Below are 13,394 nucleotides of genomic sequence, written 5' to 3'. Positions count from 1 at the left end.
GAGCGCAGGTAGAGGTGATTCCAGGCTGGTGAATCTAGAGCATGCAGGTGGGGATGGGAGTGGGAGGGAAACACAAGGAGAGATGCTGAGAAGCAGAGCTAGCTCAGCTCCATGCCTGACGGCCCCCTGAACTGTGCCCCGAGCTCAGATGAGGACTTGAGATTGGCAGAAACTTCTGACTCACCAAAAGAAGGCTTGGAGGTGGAGAAATGAGATCAGGGTTTGAGATGTGGAGCGTGAGGTGATGGTGAGAGCCCTAGCACCCTGGCCTCATGAGAAAGGGCAGTTTCATCCGACTGGAAAATGATGCGAGGGAGATCATGTATCCACACAGGAGGAAGAATTCATCACCAGAAGGGGTGTTCTGACAGATCGAGTGTTGGATTTGGAAGGGCGCAGGAGGGGAGAGGAAGGTTGGAGAGGCACTGTGGAATGAGAGTGATGCAGACGTGGCCTCAGAGAATGTGGGAGAATGTAGGCAAGGGTTTCTGTAAATAATACTTGTCAGCACTGGCTGTGTTTGGAAGATGCACGTGCACTGAAGAGAGGATGCTAGGTTTGGAATCAGAGCACTGATTAGCTCTCTCGTTCATTTTTATTTGTTAATTTGTGTGTGTGAATAAGGTTTAGAGTCTTTCACATAAAACTTCTGGTCCGGATGTTTTTGGAAATCTCTGAGGCCAGCATGGCACTGGGTGTGGTAGCAGATGATAGTCTAAGACTTGATCCCACTGAGGTCTGTCACCAAGGGGACCTTCAGTAGCATGCTCACTTCTGGGTCCAGGGTCAGTCCTTTGGGAATCCCAGGGGATATGCAGCCCAGCCCCTCCAGCCCACAGTGGGAATTTGGGGTGATGTATCATTGCAGGAGACCCCGTATGGAAACACCAGGACCTTACTTACAGGGGGCCTCTGGGAATATTGCCCTGTTGAAGGGGAAGCTGCAGCTGCCACCTCCTCACTGTGTGGTGGGATATTGGGGGTGAGGGAGAGAGGACAGGAGGAGGGGGTCCCACTGTGGAGGGCAGAGGTGACAGAGGGAGTCTGGGTGGAGGAAGTCACGAATGCAGGTGCATCTGCGGACATCTCGAGGTGGACAGTGAGGGACAGCCTTCAGGGGAGAGCTCTGGGCTGGGGAGGAACCTGCAGGAGGCATTAGCAGATGCTGTTGGAGGAGCCTGAATGGTAGATGGGTCTCCAAGGAAGCTGTGGGGAGAGAAGAGAAGGCCTGACAGACCAGAGAGGAGGGGAACCCAGAGAAGCGAGGACCTAAAGGGGCGACACGGAGCCTAGTGAAGAGGGCACCTCGGCTGGAGGATGGGGGCAGCCCCCAGTCATGATGACCCTGATGGCCCTTGTCTGTTGCACTTGGTGAGCCTTGGATGACCTTGGGAGAAGAGTGTCTGCAGGGGAGTGGGGGCCAAAGCCAGACTGCGGTGGGTGGGGAGCGGTAGTGTCTCCAGGGTCTGTTGGCCCTGGCTGGACGCCAGGAGCCCGGGAGTGTGGGTATCAGCCAGTGTGGGTCTCACGTGCCCTCAGGAGGTGGCCCAGCCCCAAAGGAGGGCCGGGAGCCCAGCATGTTTCTCCTGAGAGTCAGAAGACCCAGGGCACTGGGGGAACCGGGCAGAGGGATGACTGCTGGGGAGTCCCGGGGGAACCCCCTTGGGGACCTGGGGGCCTGGGAGAGGGGCGGGCAGCTCAGAGCCTCCTCGGTGGGTTGGGGGCCATGCCGAGAGTGAGGGGCAGGCCCTGCAGGGGCTGGAGGACCCCAGGGGGTGGGAGGACAGAGGGAGACTGTGGGCCTGCTGTGCCTGGAGCCCACACAGAGAAGGCTGGTGGTGGGTGACATGTGAGTGGGACAGCACCGCCTTTCCCAGAGTAGTGTGTCCAGTCCTCTCTGTGATGTTTAAATCACACAGCTAAGTATCTCAGAAGACCCGAGGGAGGAGAAGAAAGCTGGTGGAGGTTCTTTCAGAAAGAGCATTTGCTCTCAGCAAAGTGCACGCAGAGCTGGTCATCTTCATTGGCCCCGCATGGTGGCTGCAGGCTATGAATGTGCCATCCTCGGAGGTTCCTCACCTTCCTGCTCTCTCTGTCCCCCAGGTGCTGCTGTCTGGACTCATCGGCGTTGTCTCCTGGAAAAGGCCTCTTTCCCTCGTGGTAAGTCGCACCCAGGTGTCTGCGGTGGCCTTGGAGCAGGGCTGTCTACCTGCGGAGGTGTGAGCGCTGGCAAGGCGATGCCCAAGAGCAGTCCAGCTTCCTTGCAGACAGCGGGAGCCCTAGCACCCTGTCCTCATGACCTCCCAGTGCAGAGGCGCGTAAGTAGTGACCGCCGCGCCTCGCGCTGGCCCCCGGGACAGCATCGCGCTGTTGGCCGCAGGTGCTCACGAGCGCCCTCTTTGTTCGTTCTGTGCTGTGCCGCCTTAGAGGACACGCCCCCCAGCAAAGATAACGCAGTAAATGCAGAGGCAAGTGATTTCTCTAGACCGGTAATCGTGTCTGGGCACCTACATGTGCTTATGCGTGATACGCGGACAGAATGTGTCTTATCTGAATTCCAGAAATGCTGGCTTTTTTGTGTGTTTAGGAGACTGTGAAACTCGGTGCGGTATTTCTGTTTATCTGGAGAGACTGTATTTGAATGGAAGGCTGAAGAAAGGGATCCCCCTAGCCCTCTCTCCCGGAGCTGGGGCATGGTGCTGGGGAGGGCAGGTGGAAAGAGGGTGATGGTTTTTCCATCTGAGAAGCACCCCAGGCGAATTTGCATCTATTGATTCGTGTGTATGTTCTCCTCGGTGCATGCATTAATATATTTATGTGTCTGTGTCAGGACTAGAGGAAGAGGTTTTCCGGGATTTGATGGATAATGAAAAAGATGGCGTGACTTCTTCCCTCTTTTGTAGTAATCAATTATTTAAAATCTCTTCTTCAAGTGATGGGACTTTGGAGATAAGGACATGTACTAAATATTAATGGAAATAGAAAAAAATCGCCACAAACCTATCTGTTGTAAACACCTCCTCCTTCACTAGAGTAACTGTGACATCCTGAAAAGGTGTCAGGAAGGAGGAGGGGTTTAATTCAGTGGGCCTCCTCTTCTACTATATCTTGAGAAATTTCCTTAAAATTTTTTTATATTGAAATTTTCAAATAGGCACAAAAGTAGAGAGACTAGTATAATGGGCCCCCATGTGCCCGCATCCGTCATCAGCAGTGTCAACATTCCAGTCTTGTGTCACCCAAGCCCCTTGCTGGATTATTTACAAGTAAATTGCAGCTCATGTACCGAGAAGCTGACTCTTCTGTGCAGAGGGAGGTGGCGGCAGGCACGTGGGCCGTGGGGCCCGACACTGTGGCTGTGATGTGGAGTGGCTTGGGTCATGGAGACAGCCTGCTCTGCCCCTCCTCCTCGGCCCCCCAGTGCAGACACCTCCTTTGGGTGGGTGTGTGGGACGAGAGGGATGGTGCACATCTCCCAGCCCCCCTTCGCAGTGCCCTGGCTCTGGCCCTGGGATGCAGGTTCTCACAGGACCCATCATCTTACCGCAAAGGATGTGTGTACTCACTGCTGCTGAGGAGTGGGGCCTTCTTGGGGAGGGGGCTCAGGTGTGTCCTGGGGGGCACTAGAGCAGTAGGTGGGATCTCAGGCCTCGCCCAAGGAGAGTGGCACCAGCTGGAGCCACTGCGGCAGAACTTCTCAGCGCCCAGGTGCCAGCTCGCTGCTCTCCAGGGTGCGGCCCCACTGACTTGTTACCTCCCACACTCCGGGAGGAAGAGAGAGGGCTCTCCTAGCTTGACTGACTGCCCCTCTGACTTAGGGGGCGAGGGCCTTGCTTAGGGTCACACCAGCTGCTGTGACAAACCCCAGACTTCATGTCTTAACACAGCGCGTACGGAGTTTTTGTTTTCTTTGGATAAATACCCAGAAGTGGGATTGCTGGGTCACATGGTAAGTCTATTTCTAGTTTTTTGTGGAACCTCCATACTGTTGTCCAGAGTGGCTGCACCAATTCACATTCCCGCCAACAGTGTATGAGGGGTCCCTTTTCTCACATCCTCACCAACATTTGCTATTTCTTGCCTTTTTGGTAATAGCCAGCCCAACAGGTGTGAGCCGATACCTCATTGTGGGTTTGATACATGTTTTTGTAATGAATCTTTCTTTTATCCCAAGCTCCAATGTTAGCCTTTACTCTAATGATTTGTTTCCATCTTCCTGGGGTGTGGGGTGTAAGACTGAAGAAGCCCCTGTGATTATTCTGGTTCATTTCCTGGGGGCCACAGTGTCCACTCCACTAATGACCATGAGGGTGAGTTGTCCTCTGTGAAGGGAGTGGTTGCCCCTCGATGTGGATGGAGGAGGCGATGTTGGGCCGCCACCCCCAGGGCCCCCTCGGCCGTGCCTGACACCCTGCAGGGGTTGGCTGGTGAGGACAGGAGTGAGGGGCCCATGACGATGGCGGGGTGGTGAGTGCTGCGGTGGGTCTGTCTGCAGTATCTTCTCTCCCATGGGCTGGCAAGGGTGGGCCTGGCATGGCCTCTGCTGCGTCTCCTTCCCCTTCCTCCCTTGGAGCCCATCAAACAGACGGAGTGAGATGAGGTGGGTGTGAGCCTCTGGTCCAGAGTCACTGCCGGGCTGCGGGGGGGCTTCTGGTAGGAAGGAGGAGGAGAGTGGGCAGCAGGCTGGCTGGCGGGGCAAGGATGGAGACTGCCCTTTGCAGGCTGCTGTGATGTGAAGGGGACCGGGAGGGGCAGGGGGATGCTGTGACTTTCCAGCCGTTGTATTTGCTGAGAAAACTCGTGGTGGCTTTGCTGGTAGAGAGGATAGAAGTTCAGTGACTTTTATTCCATGTTCATTTTTCACATGTGTTCAGTGTCGCCTGTGATTGAGATAATTGTCTTCCTTACATCGAACTATAAAAGGCCCTCCATTATGCTCCATGGCAATTAAGATTCAGATTATATAGCTCTGATTAGGGAATTTTGGGAAATGATTCGGTGACACATCTTGTGATTGCTTATGTATCAGTAATGGAAACAGTCTCTCACATGATCACAAGTCGTACAGTAAGTAGCCCCCCCGCCACGTCCATCATCTCGCTGCACACGGTTTGAGTTACTCATAGTCAATTGCAGTCCGAAGATATGAAATGGAAAATTCTAGAAATAAACAACTCGTAAGTTTTCAGTTTTGTGCTGTTCTGAGTAGTACAGTGAACTCTGTTGCCTTTCCTCTCCGACCCCCTGGGACGTGAATCATCCTTTTTTGTCCAGCGTATCCCACCCATTGGTCACCCAGCAGCCCTCTCGGTTATCAGATCGACTGTCACAGTACCTCGGTGCTGTGTTCAAGTGACCCTTACTTTATTAAATAATGGCTCCAAAGCGCAAGAGTAGTGATGCTGGCAGTTCAGATAATGCCACAGAGAAGCCAGAAAGTACTTCCTTTATTTATTTTTAAAAAAATGTTTTTTGTTTTTTCTTCTTGGGGGGGTTGGGGATTCGATATTCATTTATTTATTTAATAGGGGATTCGATATTTATTTATTTATTTATTTATTTATTTATTTATTAACTGGGGATTGAACCCAAGGCCTCATGCATGCTAAGCACACACTACCACTGAGCTATATGCTCCCCCCAATAAAATGCTTCCTTTAAGTGAAAAGGTAAAAGCACGAGGAGTAATACAGAAAGAAAAAAATCGTGTGCTGAGAGGTTGCTGAGGTCTCCGGTGAGAACAAATCTTCTGTCCATGAAATTGTGAAGAAGGAAAAAGAAATTTATGCTGGTTTTCCGGTCGTACCTCAGACTGCAGAAGGTATGGCCAGTTTGCGATGAGTGCTTGGTTAAGATGGAAAAGGCCTTAAATTTGCACAGTAAAATATTTGAGAGGAGGAGGGCCATGTTTGCACAAATTTTGTTACAGTATATTGTTATAATTGTTCTATTTTATTATTATTATTGTTAATCTCTTACTGTGCCTCAGTTATAAATTAAGCTTTATCATAGCTATGTATGTGTAGGGAAAAATAGTATATAAGGGTTTGGTACCCTCTGCAATTTCACACATCTACTGGGGGTCTTGGAATAAGGGGGACTACTGTATACTTAAAAAAAAAATCTTGAGTGGATAATAGTACTGAGCTGGCCACTAGATTATTTGTAAGAACTAGTACTATTAAGAGACTAATAACCATGGGGTTAAAAACATTTTTAGAATTTATTTTTGTAAATAACAAGTTACAGTTTATTTTGGTAGAGTTTTTTAGGAAAGCAAAGTAGACATTTTGAAAAGTACTGATCTGTAGGAAGATGAGTGTCGTACAGATTTAGCGATGTGTTTAGCACCGTTTGCATTTTGTGTTAGTGTTGGAGGAGTCTGGCTTTTTGGTTTACTTTTCTTGCTAAATGTTAGCAGCAACCCCAATAGGAATGTATGTCAGTTAGGATTCAGTCAGAGTGGCAGAAGCCCTAGGAGCCAATACCTGGGGGTCAGACTCTTCCGACCCCTGGTCTGGCCCCACTGACCAGCACACTGGCCACACCCACCTGGTCTTTGGTGATTAAGGGGCACCGCTTGGCCCCTGCCATGCTGGGATCCCATAGTCCTCACTGCATTTGGGGAATGCAGTTTGGTGGCTGCCCAGGCAGACCCACTACAGTTTCTGACGTACAGAGAATAGTGGCCACAGAGCTTGTCAAGGATGCAGGGCTCCCCTTACAGATGTATCCTCACAGCATGGCAAAGGGTGGTTCTCTGGATCCTCTGGGATGGGTGAGCAGGTCTTCCAAGATGAGTGCACCCTGTCATTCCAGCCTCCTCAGGCCTGCAAGCCCCCTCCCCTGAGATACACCTGGAAAGTCTGGCATTTCAGCTTCACTGACTGCAGCCCACCTTGGGCTTCCTATTCCCGCCAACTAAACAGACGTGAGAGTCACTCCTCACTCCTCCAGCTAAAAGGTTGAAGGCCAGAATCTCTGCTTAGGGGACCCAGATCAGTGACTCTGGTCCAGTTCAACTGTGTGTTCCTTCCACTTTGACCCTCCAGAATCAGTGGTAAGTTCTTAGAGTGCCAGCTCCAACCATGAGAAAGGTCTCCAGGCCACAGGTAGGGGAATCTGGGCAGAGCCTGGCACACTTGTGGAGTTAAGGAGAGCGAGCTGAGGGGCTGGGGACTTCAAGGTGGCTGGAGTGTTCAGGACAGTGTGTGGGAGGAGAGGCATACAGAGGCAGGAAGCCCTGGGTATCTGCAGAGGGGGCCTTACCGGTATTCCGCATGAAGCCAGGCTTTCCCACCTGTTTTCCTGGATGGAAAACCTCGTGAATCATTGGAAAAGCTGGTCAAATACTCAGTAGAATCTTGCCTCAGTCATGGGGCGTCATAAACTCCAGACTACATGTTGCTCCAGGCCTGCCTGACAGGTCTTAAAAACTGGATCCAAATGTCAAACAATCTCCAGTAATTTGTACGTTTCCCAGAGCACAGTTCAAGAATGTTCATAGGAATACAGAAATATCCACCCAGAATCTTTTAAAAAAAAAAGGACACAAATGAACCTACCTACAAAACAGAAACAGACTCACAGACATAGGGAATAAACTTATGGTTACCAGGGGGGAAACAGGGTGGGAAGGGGTAAATGGGAAATTCGAAATTTGCACCTCTTGGGGAGTGATGGAAATGTTAGATATCTTGATTGTGCTGGTAGTTTCATGGGTGTGTACATCTGTCAAAATTCATCAAATTGTATATTGTAAATATGTGTTTACTGTACAGAAATTATACCACAATAAAGGTGTTAAAAAATATCCACCCAGCAAGACAACATGCAAGTGTCTGGCATCCAATCAAATTACTAGGCTTGCAAAGAAACAGGAAAACATAACCCGACATGACGAGAAAAATAGGCAAATTGAAACTGATACAGAACTGACTCAGACATGAGAAATAGCTGACAAGGCCATTAAAACGGTTGTTACAGCTGTATTACAGATGTTAAAAAGTAGAGACAGGAAGGTCTAAAAGAGATCAGTTGAGCTTCTAGTGAACTCCATTTAAGAGAGAAAAAATTCATCGGGCAAAATTAATGACAGATTAGAGATAAGAAAGGATTAGTGAGCTCAAGATACTGCACCAGAAATTATCCAAAATGTAGAACACACAGAAAACAGAACTTTGTGAAAATGGAAAGATCATTAGTGAGCTGTGTGGGAAAATTTCAAGAAGCCTGGTATCTGTGGGATGGGTACCTAAAGGAGTGGGGATGGACAGAAAAAAACAATTTGAGAAAATAATACCCAAGTGTTTTTTCAAAACTGGGTAAAAACTGTAAACCCGCAGACCCAAGAAACTCAATGTGCACAAAGAACAGGAAATATGAAGGAAAAGAAACCAAGGTATTGTGGGGTTTATAACATACCTATAGGTAAATTGTATGAAAAAATGGTATAGAGGCAAGAGGAGGGGGGATAGAGTGTAAGGTTCTCAAACTCTATGTGGTGAACTGGGGTAAGGTGAAGATGTCTGCCATAAACCCTGAAGCAACCACCAACATTTAAAAAAACTTTTAAAAAGAATTGGCTCATCAACTAACAAAAGAAATAAAATGTAGTCATAAAAACTGCCCAGTTCTTCCAAAAGAAGGCAGAAAATAAAGGAAAGGAGGCGCAAAGAATAAATGAAACAGCAAGGAGATAAGTAACAAGATTTCACAGCCCATTTGAATTTCTCCTGCAAAGTGTGTGTTTATTTATCTTTTGTCTATTTTGCTGTAAGGCTGTGTTCATTGTGGGATTTCTTAATATAGTGATTATTTTTCACTTTAAGTGGCTAATATTTGATCCCAGTCCGTGGTTTGTCTTTGTCTTTTAATTTTTAATGAAGTGCCTTTTTAAAAAATACAGAATCACATTAGCTTTTTATCTTGCAAAATCTGTTGGCTTTTCTTCTTATGTGGTTTCTAGGGTTTCTTTCTTATTTTAAAAGATCTCTCTTGCCCCACAATTCTGCAGCTGTGTATTTCTAAAACATTTATAGCTTAACTTTTTATGTTTAGGTAATTGATCCAAACCTATTTTTGTATAGTGTATGGAGTTAGGTGCTCACATTTTTCCCCCCAAATGGAGAGCCATTTCTCCAGCAGCATTTTTTGAATGTTCAATACCACATTGAAATGTCCTCCACTCTCTGTTGTTATGGACATGGGTGTATTTATTAATCTCTAGCTCATGAATCTGCTTGTCCATCTTATGCAATTTTTTGATTAGTCTAGCTTTACAGTAAATTGCTCTTGTTTTTTTCACAATTTTCTTGGCTACTTCTGTGCATATTCTCTTCAGTAAATTTTAGAATCCGTTTGTAAAGTTCTGTGCCAATAATGATTTCCTTCTGATTGTGGTTACATTGATTTTATAGATTACTTTCCAGAAAAAATGACATCTGTAATGTTGAGAGATGAGAATATGTTTTCTGTTGTAATTTCTGGAAGGATAATTGTGTGTTGATTTTCTGTATGATGACAACACACCGAAGTGAATTATGTAGAGCTAATGATTTGACTGTTGGCCATTTCAAGAGAAATTTTCTGAGGGACTTTCTTTCATTAAGTCCCAAATTATATCTCTCCTCCTAGTCCTTGGTCTTCTTGAGTTTATGCTCCTTGGAGTAGGTGTAAGGGTTTCTCCTGCTGCAGGTATATAAGTTGATGCCCTGGAGTTCTTGACATTGTGTAATACTTTCCTTCTCTTTTTCTTTACTTCCTGGGATATTTCTTGCTCTGTTTTCTCGATAACAACTTGGGCCTCAGCCGTACCCGTGCTCCGGTTTGACCCTCCTGGTGAATTTTTCATTACGAGGACAGCCATGGTATTTTTGGAGAACTCTCTGTTGTCCTCTGATTGCTGCTTGTTCACAGCACTGGGTTTGCAGCTGGCGGGGTCCTCAGTCTCTGGGTGCAGTCTCTTTCTGATGTTTTGGGTTTTTTTAAATTGAAGTATAGTCAGTTACAGTGTGTCAGTTTCTGGTGTACAGCGTAATGTCCCAAGTTAATTTGAATTCCCTTCATCAGGTTTCCTCCCCGTTTGGTCCCAAGAGGTCACTTGGTTTCTTGACTCCTCCAGGTCCTTATTCATTGGATCTGTGTCACTCAGGCCATCCTTCATTACCCTGCTGGCATTTACAGAAGACGACTGAGTTGATGAGTGGAAGGGGTTGGTGTGGGTGGTTGCTCAGGGTCTTGTGTTTTTTTGGGGGGTGGGGCCCAGCAGTTCCTAGTCCCCCCACCCACCTTGGCCTGCCCCACCTTGGCGGAGGCTGTCCTTGGGATCGGTAATGGTGGGGGTTCAGGTGGGATTGATTTCTGGCTTCCTGCACGAGGGAAGGCATGCCTCAGTTTACTCCATCCGGCAGAGCTGCCTTTCCTCCCCGTGCCTCCAGCTTCGATGTCTGTTGTGAAGGTTCAGAAGTGCCTGGGGCTGTGCCGGTCCTGGGCAGGTGATGGGGGTGATAGCAGCAATTGCCACCATTCGTTCCTCACTGTCCCTGACCCAGACTCTCTGGTCAGGACCACTCTGTGATGCGCGTACAGTGAGGCTCAGTCCTGCCCCGGGTTGTGCCTCCAGTTAGTGGCTGAGCTCGCTTTGACCCAGGCTGTGTGTTTCAGAGCCCATGCGCTTAACACTTGGCTAGAGTGTCTCCATCTGGCCGGCTCACCAGGACCAACTGAGGCACTTCGGAAACTTCCTCCAGATCCATCATTTACGTATGGGTTCCGTCCTAACAAGCGAGGTTGTAAACATGCCACATGCTGGGCCCTTTCCAGGTGTTCTTGCCACCTGGTTCTCCTGATGCCTGGGTGGGGCACCTGTGTCATCCTGCCACCTGAGGAGGACCTGGAGCACAGGATGATGTGGGGGTTTCAGTGGTGGGCCAGAGGCCAGCTCAGACCGATGGTCCCTACAGGCCCTGCACCTGATCACTGTGCCACGCTCCTTCCTGGAGTTCTTAAATTTATCCACCACCAAACCTCCTTCTTTAGTTCCGTGGGACTTAAATCCAGCTTCCTTACACCTCAGACTGAGATTTACTGCAGCAGACACTCAGGACCAAATAAAATGCTGTCATATCCAATTCATTATTTCATGGCTTCCTTTGCATCAGAAGCTGCCAAATTAAGGAAGTTTTTTTCTTTTGTGTTTTCCTTTCTCAAAAAAGGGGGCTTCCAGCAGGCATTTGGAGGTTCTTATACTGTAGGGAGACTACTAGCCCTATGAACCCAGTGTGTGGCACTAAGAACTATGATCCTCTCGCCCACCCTGCTGGGCACTCGTCAGAGCAGTGACCGACCACTGGAACTTAACTCAGGGGAGCTGTCCCAGGAGTGGTAGTAATAGGAGTCAGATAATAATATTAAATAGTAGGAGTCCCAAGTTTAGAGAGACCAGCCCTATAGATGTATACTAAAGTGCGAACTGATTCTTACCATAGTGTCAATTTTACTGGAAACCTACAGACAACTGATGAAAAAAAATAGTTTTGATTGCCTTTCCATTCAGCTTGGACTTTGTGTTTTTGTTTTCCTCAACTGCAGTATTTAATGAGATATGCAAATGCCCAGGAATTGGAATTATATGATGCATGAACTTCAGCCTGGATGAGGGTTTTTTTTTTCCCCCTCTCTCTCTCTTCATTGCTATGGTGATCGTTTTTTCAGTGTAAGAAAGCTTAAAATCTTATGCTGCATGTATTAACTGTGCCCATCAGAAATTCAGCCCAAGCCGCACTATAGATTTGTATGTTTGGCCATATTTTGTGGGGAAAAAATGGATGAATCACTTAAACCTTTCATATGAATTATAGAAGCCCTGTAGGGCTTTCTTTCAAGCCCTGAATTGAGAGCAAATAGAAGTTTAATGCGCTATTTAAAAATTTAGATGAGTTAAAGGTTAATATGTTTAATGTAAATGTATTTGGGGTGATTATTTATTCAGAAAATTTGTTATAAATCCACACTGGGGGTTTCTTACAGTCAAGATCTGCCCTCTTGAATTCAAGAGAATGTATTTTCCTTGATCACATTAAAGATGAAGCTTAATGCTTAGCGCTTAAGAAGGTAGACTGTACCCGTATGGGCACAGGTCCTTGAATGAATGCAAAATTTCACTGTGTTAATAAAGCAGCTTATGTATCTGAAACCCCCTATCTTGCTTACAGAGATAGACTAATGCACTTTGCTTTACATTTACTAATAGTATTAAGTTTAATCAGGGGAAGGTAGACTAACCAGAAAACTGAGACTGAAATGGTCTAATTAAAGTGGAGCCTAATGGAACCACTCAAGCCAAGTGAAATTCGAAGTGGTTCATTGAAAAAATACTCATTTTTTATTAAAACATGACATTTGTTTATATTTGCTTAAATCACTTCTCAGTGTAAATTCTTTTGTTTTGCACCATCAGACACACTCTTAATTGAAAATGTAATAAAACTTTACTTCTTGCAAGAGACAAAGAGCATGGATAAGAGATTGAAAACACGGTAGACAAAGATACCTAATACGGTCACTGTGTGCTTAAAAGCATAAATGAAGTAAATGCATCGTTTCGAATTGTGTCTGGAAACAGCTGTAATAGGCTTTCTCTGGTTGTTACCTCTGAGTGACTATTGAGAATCTTCTCAGGAAGAGTGAATTGTTCCCACAGCCCAGTCTGGGGGATGGTACTCTCTTCCTGAGAGGACAGAGACCAGAGGGTGACAGGGTCTGTTGGAAGGGCACTGGCGGGGAGGGGGTCGTTGATGGGGGCTCGGGACCTCGTGGAGTGCAGGCCTCCATCTGCAGGTATCCCCACGCGTCCCTCTGGATGGAGTCCTAGACTGTTCTGTGTGTATCTCTATATACAACTCAGGTGGTTTCTTTGCAACCCACATCCCTCGGTTCATGTGCCGTGAGGTGAGCTAGGGAGCTGGACCCTGAGACCATGCAGGATAAATGTCTTGAGTGTGATAAACCACTTAGTGTCCCCAGTTGTGGGCACCAGCAAAGTGTAAAGATGTTTCCACAAGAGTCTTCCCCACTGCAGAGGCTGTGTGACGTGTTTCCCAGTGCCCTTCAGCCAGTGACCTCTACGTGTGTACCCTTGGGCTGATTCTGACTGATGGCCTATTCCTTATTGTGTCTGTCCTGGAAATGTAAAGGACATGGTTAGCACACAGTAGGTCTCAGAACTGTCCAGTGGTGCGGCTCAGAGCCTGTGGGGCCGCATGGCCCTCCAGATAATTAAAATACATCGTGCTGGGCACAGAGCCACGTGGTGAGTTGGACACAAAGAAGCACAAGATACGTGGTCTTGCCTTTGAGAAGCTTAGATTCTAGTTGAGGAAGTGATCAGAGCT

The 13,394-nt window shown here is 47.4% G+C and overlaps 1 protein-coding gene across 2 annotated transcripts in view; it reads left to right on the top strand.

Annotated features, from left to right (window-relative positions):
- The window catches only part of ENTREP2 (endosomal transmembrane epsin interactor 2), a 275,220-nt gene that overhangs the window by 108,500 nt on the left and 153,326 nt on the right, over positions 1 to 13,394 (top strand). For both annotated transcript variants that reach the window (XM_072950670.1, XM_072950669.1), the window contains exon 2: positions 2,104 to 2,160. In XM_072950670.1, the coding sequence (XP_072806771.1) occupies positions 2,104 to 2,160 (57 nt within the window). The remainder of the gene's footprint in view (positions 1 to 2,103; positions 2,161 to 13,394) is intronic.

The sequence above is a fragment of the Vicugna pacos genome, chromosome 27 (assembly GCF_048564905.1).
Source record: "Vicugna pacos chromosome 27, VicPac4, whole genome shotgun sequence".
NCBI lineage: Eukaryota > Metazoa > Chordata > Mammalia > Artiodactyla > Camelidae > Vicugna > Vicugna pacos.
Note: the sequence above shows the minus strand (reverse complement) of the source record. Positions and strands in the feature narration are given on the sequence as shown.